This window comes from Aplidium turbinatum, chromosome 6, assembly GCF_918807975.1.
Source record: "Aplidium turbinatum chromosome 6, kaAplTurb1.1, whole genome shotgun sequence".
In the NCBI taxonomy this organism is placed as follows: Eukaryota; Metazoa; Chordata; class Ascidiacea; order Aplousobranchia; family Polyclinidae; genus Aplidium; species Aplidium turbinatum.
The window spans coordinates 9,342,705-9,363,711 of record NC_137477.1 but is presented as its reverse complement, the minus strand read 5'-3'; the positions used below and the strand labels follow the sequence as shown (position 1 = coordinate 9,363,711).

Here is a 21,007-nt window from a genome sequence, read left to right as displayed (position 1 = left end):
TCGGGAAAACGACTTATCCTTGCATTCCTTCGCTTCGTGTCCTTGCCTATTGCAACGATTGCACCACTTCCTCGATTCCTGATGATTTCTTTTAGTCTTCCTCCGGCAGTTAACAGCCTTATGACCTAAGCCATTACAATTAAAACAACGTACATCTCTTGGAACAGCACCTCCTTCAAAATTATTTGCTTGCTCCTCGTCATTATCGAATGACAACGTCTCTTCAGTCGACAACTTCTCATCATGAGCAACTAAGTACTGTTCCGCCACACTGGCTATTTCTTCTAGAGTCTTTGGACTTCTCTCCATTAAATAAACAGACAGATCTTTTGAACATGAATCTGTGAATTGTTCCTTAACTATAAGGTTTGCGAATCCGTCCAATGATTGTTCAGCCCCCGAAAGCTCAAACCATTTTAACAAAAGGTTTCTTAAACGTTCAATAAATTGACCTGGGCTTTCGTGTCGTTCAGGCTTTGCCTCACGGAATCTTTGACGGTATCCATGCTCGGTAAAATTGTATCGCTTTAACAGAGCTAACTTCAATCTGTCGTAGTTCATGGCCTCTTCTTGCGAAAGTCTTGAATATACATCAAGAGCTTGTCCCGATAATAACATGCTTAGCTGGGTAGCCCACGTCGACTTCTCCAATTTGGCTATTGTAGCATATCTTTCAAATCTTAACAAATAACTATCCAACTCATCCTTTTCTTCAACAAATGATGGCAAATCTGGACGTCTAACTTGCGCCACAATAACATCTCGAGCATTATCATTAGTCGAATTAGATCGCTCACCAATGTCCAGCTTTTGTCTTTCTAATTCAAGTTTTAACTTTTCCAATTCATATTACGCTCTTCTTTCTTCAGCTTCTGCTTCGCGCTGCGCCCGTTTCTCCTCAGCTTCAAGTTGTGCTTGTTTCTCTTCAGCTTCTCGTTGTGCTTGTTTCTCTTCAGCTTCAAGTTGTGCTCGCTTTTCTTCAGCTTCACGCTGTGCTTGTTTTTCTTCAGCTTCAAGTTCTGCTTTCCTTATTTCACGAGCAGCTCTTCTATCTTCTCTTTCGTCAGCTTCTCGCTGAGCTTTTTGAGCCATTATCTTGTGATACTCTTCCATCACAAACTGAGACTTCTCATTACCAGTCAGCCCCATTCGTTTAGCCATGCTCCCTAAGTCTTCAATCATCTCATGTTTGACAGTATCCGCCATCTTGACAACTTGTTGTTGATTTATTCTTTTGGTAAATCTTCGGTTTTTCGGTTTATCTTTCGGTTTTTCCCGGACGAGCCCCCAGAATGTCACGATTTCTTTCTATCTCTTACCAGGAAAAAGACTTAGAAAGGTTCAATGACGTAGTTTAATGGGTCAAACCGAAAAGCAGTCAATTAAATGTCGAAAGGTTCCACTAGTGAAATGATAATCTAACTTCTTGAAGGACTTTAACGAACGGCTTCTCAAATAACTCTAATTTCGAACACAATTTATATCAGCACCAATTCTCATCTACTTGTATTCGATTTCTTCAACTCTCAATCAACAATAATTTCTGCATGAACTACCAATCCACAACTCATAACACAACTCCCATAATCACATAATCAACTCAATCATAATCATTCCGCAAACTACACCACTATTTATAGAAAGTTGTTTCGGTCTAGTAACATCGAGAAGGTTACGTAATGTCACATTGTTCTGTCAAGTTGCAATAAATGTCAACAAGCAGAAGCTTAAAGAAGTCTAAAGAATGTCACGTAGGAGTAGAGGACTGTTACACAATACAGATTTCGTAATCAGAGGTCCATTCGTAAACAACCTTGTGACATCATGACAAACGACATTGGCAATTGTGAAAACAACAGAACGTTCCAGATACAGAATGATCTAGAATTACGTTACATAACGACTTCACAATTAGAGGTTACTACTGGTCATTGACCGATAATAACATACCGCTCAAGAATTTTATAATCAAAACAGCACGCTCGATCGAGATACAAGCGGCCCGTCGTAAGACCTCGCACATTGATTGTGACACTATCCTTTTTACACAGAGTGAAGACTACACCGAACCAGGACACAAACAAAAATCTTTCAACCAGGTCCAGGGACACGACTTAGGCTACCTTCAGTGAGTCGTTTATTGATTGTGAGAACCTTTAGAGAAAGCCTGGTAAAGCTGTAGCCTACCCTGGCAGTTTTTAATGCCGATAGGCTACTTAAAAAAGCTTTCAGCCACTAATGCAGTCTTGGTCACCGAGTGAAGTAGGCTATCCACTAACTCGGTAAATTGTTGCTGTCATATTTAGTTTCGATTGGGATATGAAGCAAATGTTAACACTAGTAACTATGCTATGTGACACTTGCTCAATTTAGTCGTTTATTTATCGGTTGAACAATCGTAGAGTATTCAGGAACCCTAATAGGCGTTGACTAAGTTCAAACAAAGCGTCAGAAATAAAGATGTTCATCATTTTCAACATCTCGTGGGAGCCCGCATGCATACACCAAAATACAAAAAACACTCTTTATAATCAGATGGCAGGTGAACACTGAACACAGTGAACAGTCTCCTACGGTATTCAATATAACTTTACAGATAAGTTTCATACCGATACCATAATCATTTCTCTCAATTCAAAAAAATTGATTGCATAAATGCATAGCCTATGTGTTTCTTTGCATAGTTTAGTACGATTATCAGAAAAGCAACAATGAAACCAAACAACTACAGCTATTATGATTGACAGGATAACTTTCAACAAGCAAGAAATACTTGACCACTTCGGCCAATTCTCTTTTACATTGTTGTTCACATATCATACGATAACACTTTCTTGCTTTTCTACACCCTTCCCCCACCCTTATGGTTTTGTTAATGTTAACTCAGAAAACATCATGTGATATGTGAACAGCCCCTTTGTTTCTCATGATTGGCAGTAAAATGTCGAAACATGATTTATCCAAGTAGATAGCAGTTTCAAGAGATCGCACACAACACTTACACCATAGCGCAATCAAACTATTTAAAATGTAACTTCCGGACAGTGGGATGGTGAGTTGATTAATAGACATGACATGAAATTCAAAAATGATTATATCACTCACATTTAGTGAATTGAAGTAGTTGATTGGAAACGAATGAGCTAAATTAAAAAATTACAAAAACCTTAATATCTTATCCTCTTCCTCTAATGGCTACTTCAATCTTTATCATTCTAAAAGTGGAAACACCGCAAACTTTTGAAGATCTTTAAAATTCAATCAGGGATATCCATCTGAATTTCAAAGCCATATTGCGCATGCAGTGACTGTGACATAGCCGCAGGGGGAGCTTAGAGGAGCAATCGCTCCCCACAAAAATGTTTTTAATGCTATTACAACGTTTCAATGACACTGTGTTACATGTTGAATAACGCTTCTTAAATGTTTGGCTGAACTCAGAAGCTTAAAATCAGCTGAAACCAATGAAATTAAGACAGTTGGATTAAAACCCACCAGCACCAGAAAAGGCATTGTATACAGCTCGGGAACTCAAGTTATGAGATAGCGATCAATGAAAGAAAATTAAATAAGCATGGATTTTTTAGAATTGTGCATTCTTTTTAAGCAAACAACTGTCTCCATGTAGACCGAGGCCCAATTAAGAGTGGATACGAACGTAAAATTGATACTATTATTTTGAAGTCATATGTTGTATTTAGTCGTCATAACATTTAAATTCATTATTCCGTCAGTATTCGTAGCAATCTGAATAACTTGTTAATTCTGCGGATGTGAATTAACATAACACTTCTTGTAAGAAATTCTAACCCGGTAGTAGTTACAAGCTAGATATTCCTGAATTAAATTCCGTAATAATTAAGATGAAATGTCTAATATCTTATCCCTGATGATCTTCTCCCAATCTTGGCTTTTATCTACGGAAACAGCCCTGAAAAACGCAAAAAGTTCATTAAAAAAAATAGGAAGTCAATTGAGAATTTTACGACCACAAACAAACTTGCCATAATCATCCTGATATCCGAGTAGATAAACACGAAACTTTGGGACGAATGATTAGCAACGATGGTTTGATTAGCGACGTGTGCGTAAAGTAACCTAGATAAGGACAGCTTTCTATTCAGCCGAATCTACAGAATGGAATAATCTACAAACCATAAATAGAACGTCACTGCCAATTTCGACGTCGGGAGTTCGAAAAGCGTCAGCACAATGCCAGGACTAAGCATTAAAAAAAGGATTTTTCAATCCGAAAATAAAGATCACAATCATTCAACTGTTATCGAGTCACAAGCCATACCTTTGTGGCACATTCTTCAACTTTTCGATTTTCTCGGATTTGCACTCTGGTAGCCCTGCTTCAACCAACACTTCAGAGAACTTAGCAGGGCATGCGGTTGCAATGCAAACTGTGGGAATGTCTTTGCATTCTCCTTTTTCGGAGCTGGACAAAATATGTATCACAAATCAAAAAAGGTTAGAATGCGAAAGCAGTAGGCTACAGCCACTTCAATAATGGAAATCACAAGCACAAAACCAGTGACTTGGAAATGTCTTCATTTCGAACAGTCACCCTTCACATACCCTTGAGTCATCCCATAATAATGAGCAGCAGCCGTAGCGGTGTGAGGACATATTTGATATTTATTTTCCTTCCAACAACGTTTCATAGCTTCTATTATGACGTCATCGCTTGCATGGGAAGATCTTATTAAGCCCGATATCTGGAATTGGAGGAAATATGTACATTTCCTTTTTGTCGCATCGAGGTTGATGCCCGGTGGTTGAAGATAAGTGAACGGATAACAAAGAAACAAACCACTGTGTCTACCTTCAGGCACTGCATTTCGCCAAAAAAAAACAGCTGCGTGCTCTCGTTCGGTTTCGAACTGGCGTCTTTCGAGCGTCGCACAGAAGTTCTTGCAACTCGACAGCAGAGGAGTAATTTTAATGATAAAAACATTAGGCCGTTAGCTATCCTATAAACTGGACGTCAAGCTGTGATTAAATAGGAACAACTGGTACACAATCTACCTTTTTGTAGTCGTTTTCTGGCAAATGGGACTTGTTAGTTTCTGCAAGTTCATCCATAACTTTATTTACAGTTGCTGTACATTTATTGGAGACTAACCAGAAAATCCTTTCAACATTTTGAGCAAACTGAAATTATAAGACTGTATTGTTGAAAAAATAACTAGAAATGAATACACTCATTGACTACCGGTACTGTATTACCACTGGGACGTTTTAAAAAGAATTTGCTTCGTGTACTTTTGTAAAGGCAGAAATATGTTGAACCATTGCAACATCTCCAATTAAAAACAATACTTTAATGATGCGAAACAGGTCTTGAACTCACGTTATAAACTATACACAGTTATTTATCTACTGTAGACGCGTGCATAGCCGTGCGGCCCGTAGGAGATGCAGGGGGGTAGTCGCACCTTACTACAAAAAAGTGGCAAATTTGTACTCAAATGTCCAGTTATTTCGGCAAATCGTGAATTGTAGCATTTAAAAAAATATATTTGCAAAGACAACATTTGGGCAAATTTTGTTCGCCCCCGAAAATTGTTTGTACTTCTACGGCAATGTCCGTATGTATCATATTCAGTCATATTTGCATGCAGAAAAATAATAAAAGCAATTTACCGATATATCCATGGCAGGAGCCTTTGATATATTCACATCCATCAACACGCGCTCGTTGGTTCGAAGCATTCTGTCAAAACTGTTGTTTTTATTGCAAACTGCTATTGGGGAAATAGGCACTCCCATCTCAACAGCAAGCATACAAGCTGTGGACAAAGACGTTATAAGGGAAAATATTAAAGAACATACATGTGTATATATAATACATATGTAATGCGAGAAATGTGAATCGCGCTACACAAGAGATACAGGTCCATCGTGTGGTAGAACTCAGAGCCGCAAAACAAAGAAACGGCATCAAAGAACGACGGTTCAGCACTCGGCAAGTGTTATTCAGAAGCACATTTCAGCGGTCGGTTGTTAATTCTGCTACTAAACCAAGTGGATGAATGATTTTGTTGTAAACAGCACGGTCAGCATCCTTTTGTAAAACTTTGCACCGAAAACGCTGGAAGCTGAGCTTGCGTCAGTGATTTGAAGTCTCTAAAATTTAGAAGCAGACCAAACTGCCAAAACTCCACAGAACCTGGGAATAAATCAACAACCTTTGATTAAATAATCACAGCAGTAACAAATTCTTCTCAACACTCCAAACCTGCTATGTTTCCACAGCCGCCGCAAGGTATGATAATGTTCACAGGGCTTCCTATTTCTTTTGCGGTTTGTAAATACGCATAGACATGATGAGCGATCTACAAAAAGGCAAAAAATAATCATATGTGAATCAAAATATATATCAAAACGAACGATCTCCATCAGTGGGAGCGTCACAAAAAATTAACAAATTTTAGAAAAAGATTATAGAACAGATTGTTAAGGAAGCACAGGACAGAAGTATACTTTATTGGACGTAAGACAGTACGATTAACGCATGGTGGCCCAGTGCTGATGCTACAGTACTGATCACGAGATAAATCATATGCTTGATTAACCAGACTGTTTTCTGGGAAATGGTTACTAAAGTTACAAAACTAAACCTCGTAAATTTGTCACCTTCCTGCAGTTGAAATATTCGTTCAACTATGTTAAATATTTGTGTATTTGGAAATACAAACCTGCACCAAGATGCGGCACCAATTCATGGAGTTCATTGTTCCAACATGATGCTTCTTCACAAATGCAGTGTCATTCAGTACTCTAGCAGCAGCTACGTCAATATCATCCGAACTTCCATCAACTTAATAAAAATTATGAAATTCTAGCACTGCATCAGCATTGCCCAGGTATTCAGTTGATTATAATCGCATTGCTCAAAATTGCTGATTTTAGTGCAGAACTGTTTTTGTTTTTGCAAACTCATCTTTTTAAATAAAATTTAAACTAGGCAAAAGTGTAAATAAACTAGCAAAACTCGAGATTCTAAATATTACACACGGTACATACTACTGTATTTACCTGCATAAAGATGAATATTCTTTGACTGCATAGTTGTCATCATAATTTCTTGTAAAGCACTGATTCGATTGCGTGGATACAGCACAATGAGATCCAAGTTGGTGATATCCTTTGCGGCGTACATGGCGCTACTGCCTGTGTCTCCAGACGTCACTATAGAAAAGACAATTGATGACGTAGCGACTGCTAGCAAATGTTATTTTAGTTATTCTCACGGTATCGGTACGTTAAGTCTACTTGTAACTTATGGCTAATCAATCTGACCTCACCTACAACAGCAGTGAAACGTTGGTTTCGCTTTTCCAGGAAATAATTCAAAAATTCAGCGGTACACGTCATGGCCAAGTCTTTGAAAGCTAAAGTATCGCCATGCCATAATTCCAATATGTTTAATCCATCTTTGAGGTGAATCATTTCCACTACATTCTTAGTATCGAACTTTGAGAATGCTCTATCCAACAGGTCTTGTAACACAAAGAAACAATCAATGATTAGATGATATTGATTTTAACGCATTTTATTTTTATCATTAACAAAGTAAAATACGCTTGAAGCCAAACATTTAAGCACATGTAATAATTTCAAATTGTAAATATCATTCTGAAGAAAACAATGTACAAAGTAAAAAATATCCTTTTAGTAGCATTACTCTTTTATGAATCTATATTAATACGATCTATATATATGTATTCCAAGAAAGTAAATATTTTCAAAATTAAACACAACTAATTATATTTTGACAAACAAAACATTCAGGAAAATAGCAAACACAACCTTTTGGTAATAAACTACAAAAAACTAATGAGATAGTTTTTACTTGCTTAATATAAAGTAGATGACAATAGCACTGTAAAGCATATGTAGTACATACCACTTTGCTTTTCAAGTGGAATTTCATCTTTAGATACATACAAAGATATTATCTGTTTGACTAGTTCCACGTAAGAAAGCTTGCTCCATTTCTTCAACGTTTCAATAGACACTAAACACAAAAAGCATATAATATTACTTACTTACTGCTCACACAGAGTATATTGAGTTTTAATAACCTTGTGATGCTGTAGCCTACTGTAGACCAACAATGTGTTTTTTAATTAATTTAGCTTTGTAATCTGTCTTTATATATTATTATTTTTATGTAAAAAAATAATTAAACCAAAACTTTAATAAAAATAAATATGGTTTCAACTCAACAACATGTTAACAAGCCATCATACATTCTTCACCTTTGTCATCCCAAAGATACATTTCTTTAACCTTTTTTTTAGCAATAAAAAAAAAAACAGTTATTATACCGTAGGTAATGTTACAGCTTAAGAACTGATTTTTCTTTCAGCGCATCCGTTATGTCTACTTGATATACTGTCATAAATTATACTTGTCTACTTCTACTTCATACACACATACAAGTAGCAACTGGTCACAACTTTAATAAAATATGCTTGTACAAAATGTTAAACATTAGGCTACTGGCTTTGTGGGGCATTTAAGTATAGCCTACAAAACTTTAATTTTTTTGCCATGCTAAAAGTGGTCCTTACACTTTTCAGAGCTATTGCAAAATTTGAAACAATTGCTGAAAAATAGGTGATATGTTTTTGGAAAATAAAACATAGCCTACCTGTTGACAGTCTATTAAGTAGAACAATGTACCATTCATTTGAAATAACCCAGTAATAAAAAGAAAAATGCACTAAATTGTTTTTCCAAAGGTTTGTCCACTAACCTTTTGGTATTTCCTCAGGCATCAACAAACCACCATCACTGGTGTAGCAACAAAACAAGGCTTCTTCGAAACTCCACTTAGAATCCCCACGTGTGCTAATACACTTCATGTTCAAAAATACGCTATCAGTGTATCCCTACTATTTAAACTGTTTTTTTCTGCAAAAAATACAATTACTAGTAAATGAAGACAAGCGTCAGAAAATGGTCTAGTTAGAAGAATTTTTTGTCATGATATGAAGAATTGTACAATTGAGGTTTAATGCACACAAATTTTGGTGTGGCAAATATTGATAAGTGATCAGAGATATCATGTATGAGACCTCCAAATATGTGATCATTGGTAGCATCACTCGTATATATGTGATCAATAAGAATAGCGCTATGAGTATTGGTATTGACTCTGATTGGATAATTAATTGAAACACATCTGTGAGAGAACAGTCCATCAGCATAAATCTCTGCATTGCCGTCTTGGTCATATTTCAGAAAATTAACATTGAAATACCAAGTTGCAACATGCAATGCCATCGTATTCCACACTTTATCTTATACTTTGAAGGGGTTCTTCTGAATTTCATCTTGGAATGTTCAAAAAAATGTTTTTTCGGTTGATTGGAGCATCAAGCCTGGGCTGGAATAATGAATCCTGTAAGTCATGATCAGTGTTGAATCAATTGCATGATTTTCAGTTCAATTACACCAACAAAATTTTTAATTACATTACAATTCATTGTTCTGAAATTTTCAAGTGATGACTAGCTACAATTAAGCTACATCCGAATGTACACACATGTTTCAATTACAAAAATTAAACCTTTCAATGTTTATGTTTATCGATGATTTTTTATGGTTTGATTTTTATTATAAAGACAAGTAGAATTATATTTGATAAAGATTAAGTTGCAATGTAGAAGTCCCTTTTGAACCCTAACTATCGACTCAATAAAAGTAGGCTACTGATATCATGCGTGCATTTGTATAACTTACCGAATGGAATTGTAAATTGGACCAATTTTTTTTAAATCACATTTACACAACAACAAAAAGTCTTGATTATAATTACATAAAAAATGTGTAATTAATCACATTCAATTACAATTGTAATTGATCCAATTTTGGTCATGATTGATCTGCAAAATAAATATTAACTATCGTGGTTGAAATTAAGGAGGCAAAAAATATTTTCTTTTTTGCTTTGTTTTTAAAATTTACCCATTCGAGTGGCTGGAAAGATCTGAATAATCTATCAGTTATGTTTTCCTTGCGAGTTCTTCACTAATTTTGTTGATTTTGGTAGGCCTACTGACATGACCATGTCAATCACATTATCTTTTTAATTTTTCTTTCATTGGTGTATTGCCAGCTACCTTAATTTTCAATAAGTCCAATTTTAACATCTGGACCTGAAGAGCAAACAATTTGCTGCTGATTCTGAAAAGCGTGTGGAAAAATGGAGTGGGTGTTCAAGTTCAAAATTTTTAAGATTTTGTAATATCGCTCAACTAAAGTATCTTTCCGTATTTCCATTCCAAATTTAGTTGGTTAGCGCATGACTTCTGGAACGAAGAAGCTTCAAGATCAAGTGGAGCTACCGTAGTTTGCCTCTAGGGTGTGCGCTTGAGCTAAGGACTGCTCTGAGACTCTCCATTCATCGGCATCGAATGGATGGAATAACTCCCTGGCAACAAGACTTCAACAATCGGAAACTTCACTCTGTCAATCTCTGTGACCGGGCCTGCGTCTCTGTGCACCGGGCCTGCAAGTAGCAACTAGCAATGGCAATTAGCAAATAGCAATTGAATTGCTGCAATTCACATTTTGCAAAATATTTTACATTGCAAAGTCATGCTTGAGTAATCGGCACCGCACTGGTATCCTGCTACCAATTAAATTATTTTTTGTTCTGACTTTCTATTTTTTATTAGTATTATTTATGAGTCTCCTACAACTCGGCAGTTGCAAACTCAGCACATTGCAGTTGAGCAAGTGACAAGTGAACTAGCAACATTTTATCAAGTGGCTGAAGTTGTTAAATGATGAACCTAAGCAAGTAAAAACTGAGAAAGCATATGCTTGGCATGTAACAAGTCAGCAAATTTAATTTAGCAAGCGTTGACCAAGCAAGTCTGCAGCTGGATGAAAATTTCATTTTCTGATGGGTAGTAGCTGAAATGTACTTGTTGAGTTGTCGCACGCCGAGTGATCCGACTACCATTATTTATTTGCATCAAATAAAACAAATAGGCCTACTACTAAATAGATTTAACTAAGAAATAGAGTAGACAACCGCAAACAGACATTGCCGTCGGCTGCAGCTCAGGTGTACGTCGGAAGGCGTACACCGATGCATAGCGCTCAAGTCCGCTTTCCCGCAATGCAGGATAAAGATATGAAAAACAAAACAAACAAAACACAAAACTATAGGCTATATAAATACGTCGAAGTTGCACCAAAAGCAGCAAATAGAAACAGAATATTAAAAAGTTATCGTTAATTTTTGCAAATTTAGGAAACTTCATTTTGAACTTGGAGACCTTCTTGGAAGCTCAGTCCTGGTATTTTTTTATATCTATCAAACCTTCGAAATTCTTATGTAAATCCTGTCATCGAAATTGACCAAGTTGTTGATTTATATAATTTATGATTTTTCTTTCAATTGTAGGCCTACCAAAGGCAAAAATAATGTGATGACATCGTAAATATGACACAAATTCATAAATGAGCCTTGTCGCTAAAAGGCCTTAGCAGCTGCAGAGCGACAATAGCTTAAATCAATGCTTCCCAACCTTTTTAAGTTCGCGACCCATTTTTATTGCAATTTTTTCGTACGACCCACAATAAGATAGAACCAAACCAAGGAAAAGCTAATTAATGAGAAAAAAACAATGTGTCCACATGCAATTTATTATTAATGCGAAGCTTGAGCATGCATATTGGATCAGATATATAGTTTTAATAGTTAGGCTACATATTTCTTACATTGTTACATAATAATTGTTTCGTAGCCTAATGATAATGCAATAATTTCTCGATCTAATAGAAAACTGTAGGCTACCATTTAGAAAAGATTTGCAGCCCATCTGAAATAGCTTCGCGACCCAGTGGTTGGGAAGCACTGGCCTCAATGAACCACAATTATAATTATTGTTGATACACGCAAAGCTCTATAGCCTACCAGGGTGGTCCAAACCCTGGCACGCGGGCCGCATGAGTCCTGCGAGAAGCTTTTGTGCGGCCCGCGAACACTTTGTGCATACCGGAATTATCAGTGCTAAATCCAAGGTTTAAAAATACACCTACGTTTTATAAATACATTACATTCGCCACAACCCTAAATAAGTCGCGCATGATCAGGTCAATAGGTAACTATGAGGGAACAATGTCGGTTTGTGACGACACAAACGTGCGTTGATATTTTGCTTTTGTTGCTAGCACTTTCTCCGTTATGAAGGCACTTTCTCCGTTATGAAGCGATTAAAAAGCGACACAAGGAACAGAATGGCTGATGAAACCCTGGATGCCTGCTTACGCCTGTCGATCACTGAATTTAAACCAGAGATCGACACTATATGCAAATGCAAAACACAATAAATTGTTTTGGTTTGCTAATTTGTTGACGTGTTATGTACCCAGTGGCGTAGCCAAGGGGGGGGTTTTGGGGGTTACAACCCCCCCTTTGGCACGCGTATGACGTCACGATATTGAGAATGATGCTTTCAGTCTAAAAAAAAATTGCCTAATTTTAAACAAAATTGCATTAAAAGAGCGAGTTTTGCCAATACCAAACATCTCAGCCAGGAATTAGCAACAAGAAAATACAGAGACTAAGCTTTATTTCCGAAAAATGCCGAAGAAAACATGATTTTATCCTTTTGCTATGCTACCGGACAGCACCATTTTACAGGAATATTCGTACCCACATTTTTGTTGAAAATGCTCTCAGAATGCACCAAATTCAAAGTAATTTTTCAAAATTTTCTGGGGGAGGCCCCCCAGACCCCCGCCGCTGGGTGGTCAAAACCCCCCCCTTTCAAAATTCCTGGCTACGCTACTGTATGTACCGTATCGTATCTTTTTAACTAGCTGAAAATCACTTTTTGAGTCGCAAGCAGAGATTAAAAAGTGAGTTAGGCGTGCAGCAAAACATGAGGTCGATCAGAACAGCAAACTCAGTCCTTTCATTGCAACTGTATTTTGTCAGCGACAAGATTTGTTAATGTTCATAGCCTGCGAACAGTAAGAATGTAGCTAAGACAGGTCGAAATCTATAGAAAAGAAGTTCAAAATCGCAACCTAGTTAAGTTTTTATTTAACAACGTTTCTACTTTCAGCAACGCGTTATCATTACTCACTATGCGGCCCGTGAAGTTTTTCTCAGACCCTAATGTGGCCCTTCATGTTCGCAGTCTTGGACCACCCTGGCCTACCCTACCAGTGGTCTGGAGACTGTGGTGACTGGTCTGGTTATAGCCTTCAGCTCTAAATAATGCTGGTAGGTCTGAGATCGATTCAAGGTCTTGTCATTACTCATTACCGAAGACTTTAAAAACGATATTTCTGCACAACGCAGTAAAGATAGATTTAAGTCGAGTAACCTAATAATGTGATGACGTCCTAAAATTAAAAATGACCCGCTAAAAGACCTGAACAATTGTAAAGAGACAATAAGCAAACCATAACATTTTTATTACACATATATGAAATAAAACCTGCTGGCAACTTTCAGCTTTCTAATCTGGTCTATTTGCAAACTCATTCGATATGATTATTTATATGAACAACACAAAATAGACTCATAATAGCTAACAGACAAAAGTGAAGACATATGAGCTATTCAGGCAGGAACTCTTGGTTTCCCTGAATTTAGCAAACGGGTTTTAAAAGAAACTATTAAAACTAGCCTATAGTTCCTGCTGTAGGCTATAGCTTAGTCATGAAGAGGAAGTAGGTCTACTGAGGATTCAACTCGCCAGTAGGCCTATGTAGAGGCAACATATGGTCTTTGTATGTAAGCTGCATTGAGAAAATCCTGCTTCTTATGAGTAGGCTACCGTACCGTAGTTTTTTTTAATTTTGTTCTAGAGTCCAGGGCTTCCCAAACTTTTTTGCTCGCGACCCCTTTTAATCTCCTAAAATGTTTCGCGGCCCCTTACGATTAAAACGACGAACAGTGCGAAATAAACATTTGTGATATTTTTTGAAAAGCTTAGAATTAAATTTAATGGAAACCAAAAACAATTTACCGTCCTCAGTTCAGTTTGTTTTTATTTGTTTATGACCATAACAACGAAGCCTATGGGCAGCCTACTGAAAACAAAACAAAAAAGCAAACGCATTTATTCAATGTGATGGGTGTGACTGCTTTCTTCCACAAAGCAAGTCCAGCCGTGGCACAGTGTTTGTTAATGCAGGTCTCAAGGCGTTTTCAATGTTGTTTAGGCTGGAACGGTAGGCGAAGTAAGTACATTTCAGATAAATCATTTTGAAATTTTTATTTCAAGATGTTCAATTTTTTGATAAACGCATCAATTTTAGATTTCCATGCAAAATATTGATGTTTTCAAAATTAAATTCGTTTAGTTTTTCAAGCAAATCTGACATTTGACATAATTTCAAAAGCTAGATTTTATTGCGAAAATAGTGGACCACGACTGAATTTTATTCTGTAGGAAAAATCACGATTTCAGTTTTCAACGTTAATTGGCTAGCTATTTTAAAGCTTTGACTTTTGAAAGCGACCTCACTTCACGATGCAGTAAAAGAGTTTTTAACTCCGATTCCATTTCACCTCATAAATTTTCAAAAATAGCCTATTGACTGCGCGACCCTTCATAAAGTTAATAACTGTCACAGCATCTCTCACAGAAGTGTTAATATGCAATACCTTGTGCAAATTGGTATACTCTCTGCGACCCCTGAAGTTCGTTACGCGACCCCTTTGGGGGTCGCGACCCCCAGTTTGGCAAACCCTGTTCTAGACTATAGTGAAAATTTCTTGCCTTTACTTCATCTTTTGATTTAACATATTTCAATTATTTCTCAAAACAATTTTTCTAAAAATCCAATCTTGTAATTGGCGAGAAAATTACGTTTCACTAACGTTTGAATTTCAAAATTAAAACTGCTCTCATTTTTACTCTTCAATTACTCTCGACAACAACCATCTGAAGAATTAAAACATCCAAACCACTTTTCTTTGTCATTTTACTGCTTTGAAAAAACCCTTAAGGTCGAAACATTTGACCCTTTGCTGCAGTTAATAATTCCTTTTCTTTCAAGAAATGAAAAAGAGTTTTGAAGTCATAAAAGTTTCCTTTTTTGTGGAGCGCTAATGCATTGAGCGCTAATGCTAATGCATTGTGCTAATGCATTGTGCAATGTTCTTGAGAGGTTGCTGATATTTTTCTCTTATAAGTAGACATAGCCTATGTTGAATTGTTGATAACTGGAAGTATATTTTTGCATTTTTTACAAACTTCAAGTTGCATTTTTTACAAATTTCGTATTGTTGAATTAAATTTTCCCTAAAAAATATATTTATAACTTAGAAACTTCTAGGCCTGTTTTCTTCCACACTTCGTTTATTATACTTCATAGAATAATTTCAGTAACGTCTTCAAACTTCATACAACGCAGGATTCAAAAAAATCCCCTCTTTACCAAAATTGTGTTCTTCAATCTTAGCTTTCAAGGCACTGTAAGATATAATATCTAACAAACTTTAAGTCTGTTGCTGTTAACTCTGTTGGAATTTTTATAATTCCGATTTTGTAATCAGTAATTGTTTAATATTTTTTATTTGTAACTTTGCAAATTTGAAAAGCAGCCTATAGCCTACTGAGTCAATGATTCAGTCAACTTTGTCAAAGGATGATCAACTGATCCATGGCAATACCACCGTGCCAGGTCTTCTTCGGATTGATCAATAAATTAGGGACAGGCCTAGCATATGTTTATCATCATTCATCACCAAAAAGAAGACACATTTATTTCAAATAATTGTTTACGGTTATTTACTATAGTTACTTTTGCATTGTCTACAACTGGACCTACTACACAGTAAAAAAAAAGCATTACAATGTAGCCGAAATTCATTCGTTTAAAATATTAAATAAACAAAGTTCAGCGGGTGTAAAATACGTTTAATAAAAAAATAAAGCACAAAAGACATTATCCTATGCGATTTACATTAATTGCAGGATTTAGTTTTGACCAGGGGTGGTCAAACTTGTTCAATGAAAGAGTCACTGCCAGTCACTGCCACTGTCACTTGCCAAAAACCGCAAACAGTCATAAGCCGCAAAATATATAATGTCAGTAAAATGGGTAAATACGATTCTATTTATTTAAAATCAATAACACAGGCTTTCACATCATTAAGTACTTTTAAATCACAAGCGCTTTCAGTAGGCCTATTCGGTAGCAGATCACCGCAGGCTCCTTCCATAAAAAAAATTCAACTAACAGGCTATAGCTTATTTATACACTTCAGGACTTCGACTATACATTTAGTGGTGGCGGTGGAAGTGGTAGGTCCTCTGTATTGATGAACACTGTGGAATGGTCGCTGGTTGTAATTACTGTATCAGGTGAGGTAGCGTTTGACGATAAAGAGCTGTGATCGGATGACGTTCGAGAAAGGCGTTTTGGAAGGTTCTCGCCGCGTTGCACATTGGAGTCAGCTTGGAAGTATTCTTTATGCTGCTGTAGAAATTTCAGTATATTGCCACCGTCCAATTTCGCTCGTGGTAATAAGTGAAGTCTTACATGTGCTTTGTTTGTGGTGTGATTGTGATTGCAATTCAAACAACCACAACTACAATGCGAAGGACAACTCTGCATGCTGCTGCTACAATTTGGGTGGTGCAAACTGTTATGACGGCGCAAAGTAGATTTTTCTTTGGATTTAATGTCTTTTTTTTGTTCTTTCATTTTCAAACTCAACCGTTTAGCTCCGAGGCAACTTTTGCAAGATTTGGTTGAAGAAAGGGGCCGCACACATTGAGAAGATGGGCAGACTCCAGAATTCACGCACTTTGCTGATCCCATCGAATAGCAATCGGACGCATTTCCTACTGACGATTGAGAGATGGTGGACAAGCAGTTACTGCTGTCAAATGAATTAAGCGAAAGCTGTTCGCAACTATTGTGGTGATTTGCTTGTTGTACTTTCTTGCACTTGCAATTCCTTTTCTTCTTTTTTTGCGCTTTGCTATCTTGGCACAATGCAACCATGAGCCAAATAAGCAAAAGTAAAAGTGCAAAAATAAGTACAACGATTGAGAGATAGACGATAGTTGCCAATATTGGATTTAGGTTTGGAAAAAGTTTTTGAGGATCGATGAGAGCTTCCCACCCAGTACTTTTTGCTTCAGCGGTTTCAGTTCCTAAATTTGTGGCATTCAGCAATGGGGTTGATGACGGCAGAGATACTGTTAGAACGGTTCCTTTAGGCGTCGTTGTGGCGTAATCACCGTTGGCAAGTGATGCAACTTTCATCGCGCTTTCCAAATCGTCTTTAAAGGTAGCGTAACTCACGAAGATTGAAATGGAAGTGCTTGTTAGAAGACTTCCTGCAAAAAGAAGCTGCTTATGAGGTTTGGTGTATCTAATCGCTTGTGTTGAAAATACGCCTGTCTACGTAACAGTCTTCATATAAAATAATTTTCAATTTTGGGTTAATTGAATTTAATAACGATTTGAATTTTTACGTTAACTGTAAATCTGATAAGTTTTTGAAAGGCTAATCAGCAACCACAACTAAGTACTAGTAGGCTAACCTAATTATGTCAAACAAAAAGTTAAAGCTTCGAGAATGTTTTAAGCTATATTTGTTTGAAAATCTGTAATGTCTGTTTGTAACTCAGCATCCAATAATTCGTTACCTTGTTTGAATAAACAAATAAGTAGAAAACACAGCAAAACACGCACAACTGGCTCCAGCTACTACAATAAGAAGAACTTGCCAAGCTTGAAGATCCGATCTGCAAAGTCAAAGTCGTTCATGAAAACGATTCAGTTTTAATTCAATTTAATGCAACTTTATTGAAATCATTGCTAGCTGTAACAAGGACAATAGGCCAAAGCCTACTGTGCCAAGAATGCCTTGCTAAATAGACAGCATAGCTTCATAACTGTTGTTCAGTTGGTTAGAAGTACAAATCTTTTTTTCGTCAAGAAACATAAAAGTTACAATTCAGCATTTTAGGCTATTGGGAAGCATATCAAGCTACTTACGATGTTTCTAAACAGAAAAGTCTAGATTTTCTTTTTGTTTGATGAAAACGGTTATCAAAGAATGTTGCTTTCTGCTTTCCTGAGCAAAGATTAACTTGCTTTGTCACTTTCCTAAAGACAGTGTCCGACTCAGATGGGCGTTTGTGGTTATTCCGAGAAGTCCAAAATATTTCAGAATTTGAAGTTGTTGATTTTGATTTTCTTGTTGTGAATTGGTCAACAGTAGTTTCCTGGACTTTTTCTGCACATTAAAATTTGTATTATCTGGAAATTTCTTTCATAAGTAGCTTATATGTTGCTTTTCGAATCATCTACTGTAGCTTACCATATTAGGCCTATAGAAAAAAATGACTGCCAAAAACACGAAACTATTATCTAGTATTCGATTTGTATAAATGTTTGCTGACATATTGCCATTAATAACTTCAAAGTTCGGTTTGGTACCTTTACTTGTACTTGTAACTTCTGCTGAAGTTGCACTGGAAGCAATTTGCTGCGTGGGTGAGATTTTCGTGCTTGGTTCAAAGTTTTTGGCACTTGAATGTGGCGGTTGATGACGGACTAAAGAAAAACATTTCAGCTAAATTTAGATTAGAATAACACATATTTCATATCTATTGCATTTGTTTTAATATTCAAGCTTATTGATTTTTCAAAAGAGGCTTTTTCGGTTGAAAGATTAAGGTTCCCACAATCAATCAAGCAGTGGCGCGGGAACTATTTTTCTCTAGGGGGGGCTGAGGCTGCCATAGTGTTGTCAGCTTCTGGGGGGCTTCGCCCCCCAGACCCCCCTTTATGTGAGAGAACATTTAAAACTGTTAGTGGGCATCCAGGCGCCTCCTGTTTAAAAAACGACGCCAAAACACACACATTGTAAATTGTACCAAATGAAGAACGGCAAACAACAAAAAGGCTGTTCAGGAAATTAAAATGTAAACGAACAAATTAGAAAGTGATATGAAAACGACAGTTTGTGGAAATGAGCTCTCACACGCTTCCGAAGATTGATTTTCGCTCAGTTCAGGTGTTTTCTCTATGAACTGTGTCAGGAGATCTTTGACATCGACAGTGTCCAAAATGTTTTGGTGGACATGCATCAACGCAACATGAGTAGCCTACCGTGAGTCCTTTTTGTGTCATTGAGCTTTTCAACCACATTTTTAAGCGTTTTAGATGAGAAAAAGAACGTTGTGATGATGCAGCTGAAACCGAGAAGCATAGGCAGAGCTCCACGAATTTTCGCGTTTCTTTGAAAAGATTTAGAGTTTGAAGGTTTAGTTGCGATAGTATCTCAGCAACCTTTTGAACGGTGTTTGCGGTTTTTCCACTTACAACATCGCTGAGCAAAGTACGGTAAGTTCCGTTTTTAGGCGATTTTTTCTGATGGCATCGGGTAAGCTGATCTCAGCATCAGATCTTTCCTCACCGTTTGCACAGCTCAGAAGGGCCATTTTCTCTGTTGGCTGTGCATTCTTTTTCTATATGGTGTTTGCATCCGTTTCTTGTTTACATACAACTCCTGATGTTTGAGAGGGACTTTATTGTCCATGTTTGTTAGGACTACAGTGCTGGTATTTTTTTTTTCAAGAAACACAGGGATTTCAATGATTTTTTCTGATGGCATCGGGTAAGCTAATCTCAGTATTAGATCTTTCCTCACCGTTTGCACAGCTCAGAAGGGCCTTCTCTCTGTTGGATGCTGTGTGCAGATCCGCTTGGTCGAATCTTCGAGCAATCTCAACTTGAACCAAATCAAGGGCTTCGATGTATTGTCGTTTCCACGTTCCTTCTCCCGCAGAAGACATAGCATCCGATTCCTCTGTGTTTCGAAGTTTTGCTGGAGTTTTGCTCACTCGGATATCCTTTGACGTCTTTAGGTCATTGACAGATGCAAATACGTTCGCTGCTTCCATAAGCTTGGAAACGGATTCATCTTTTCTGAGATTTTTGATCCGTTCGCGGAGAATGGTGATTGATTTCAAAGCTGAAGAAGCAAAGATCTTCTTGTTTTGGAGCTGTCTTGCGACGGCTTCTGCAGGCTGAAAAACTTCACCGCTGCAGGTAATCGCAAAATAAAGCCACATCGTGCGTGCTTGTTCTACCAAGTCGAATATGCTTGCATGTGCGTCTCCTCTCATTGCACTATCTTCTGTCATGTCAGTCAGACACATGACAAAGCAATATCATGTATATATTATTGTAATGTTCAGAAGTACGCATGAAATGTAAATATTGCAAAATGATGTCCAATAAACTATGGACCGCCGTGTTAGTAGGGAGGGTGGCTAGTAAGCTACGGCTACTGCGAGGTGTAGCTCCCTCTGTGATTGACGACTCTTTATTGCGAAGGATGAGAGCGACCACACGTAGCCTAATAGGAACTCGATTCATCGTAGCAATTATTGTTCAAAAAAATGTCTGAAAATATGTTATGTAGGCCTACCTTATTGAATTGTCAGAGTTTTCTAGGGGGGGCTGAAGCAATTATAGAAAATTCCAGGGGGGGCTGAATTTGCTCTAGGGGGGGCTGCAGCCCCTTGAGCACCCCTACTTCCCGCGCCCCTGCAATCAAGTCAAAGTTAATTGGCACTTTCCACTTGATTCTACAGCCTACATAGTTGGCAATTATTGACAAACAAAAACACAAATCATTGGGAAAAAAAATAAACTTAAGTGGTGTGGCCGACGCTGCAGTTTCAATTGTACAGTTCCTCTTTTGAACGAAGAACGCATGATTGGCTCTGACGCCTAATTTTCATTAAAGCTATTTACAAATTTTGGTAGAAAATCTCTTCAAAATGTAGCGTCATTTTTTGCATACAACAAACAGAAGGCCTATTTTTTTTAACAGTAGACTAACTCTAAACTTCTAAAGCATCATTTTTCGCAAAAACTTCCGCTCACCTGTGTAAGCAATTCGAAACCCGGGTCTTTGATTGGAGCGATCACTCGAAAATAGAATACGCACAGTTGAGTTGAATGACGTCAGCGGGAC

At 37.2% G+C, this 21,007-nt stretch overlaps 2 protein-coding genes across 3 annotated transcripts; both read right to left on the bottom strand.

Annotated features, from left to right (window-relative positions):
- Nucleotides 1–2,391: 2,391 nt before the first annotated feature.
- LOC145772255 (threonine synthase-like 2) lies at nt 2,392–8,897 on the bottom strand. 2 transcript variants are annotated; one of them, XM_082584115.1, is made up of 11 exons: nt 8,774–8,897; nt 7,919–8,029; nt 7,317–7,511; nt 7,048–7,200; nt 6,708–6,829; nt 6,248–6,344; nt 5,653–5,798; nt 5,035–5,160; nt 4,574–4,724; nt 4,301–4,430; nt 2,392–3,931 (listed from the first exon to the last, which is right to left on the bottom strand). In XM_082584115.1, exons 1-11 carry the CDS (start codon nt 8,880–8,882, stop codon nt 3,859–3,861), a joined length of 1,413 nt encoding a protein of 470 aa, XP_082440241.1. In that variant the 5' UTR covers nt 8,883–8,897; the 3' UTR covers nt 2,392–3,858. The 2 variants fall into 2 exon arrangements, with proteins under 2 accessions (XP_082440241.1, XP_082440240.1); XM_082584114.1 differs by having other exon boundaries at nt 4,301–4,444; nt 4,585–4,724.
- Nucleotides 8,898–15,616: 6,719 nt separating this feature from the next.
- Nucleotides 15,617–18,141, bottom strand: LOC145771900 (uncharacterized). The gene is made up of 3 exons (XM_082583656.1): nt 18,013–18,141; nt 17,661–17,759; nt 15,617–17,348 (listed from the first exon to the last, which is right to left on the bottom strand). The coding sequence occupies exon 3, from the start codon at nt 17,272–17,274 to the stop codon at nt 16,276–16,278; it is 999 nt and encodes a 332-aa protein (XP_082439782.1). The 5' UTR covers nt 17,275–17,348; nt 17,661–17,759; nt 18,013–18,141; the 3' UTR covers nt 15,617–16,275.
- Between the last annotated feature and the right edge of the window lie 2,866 nt (nt 18,142–21,007).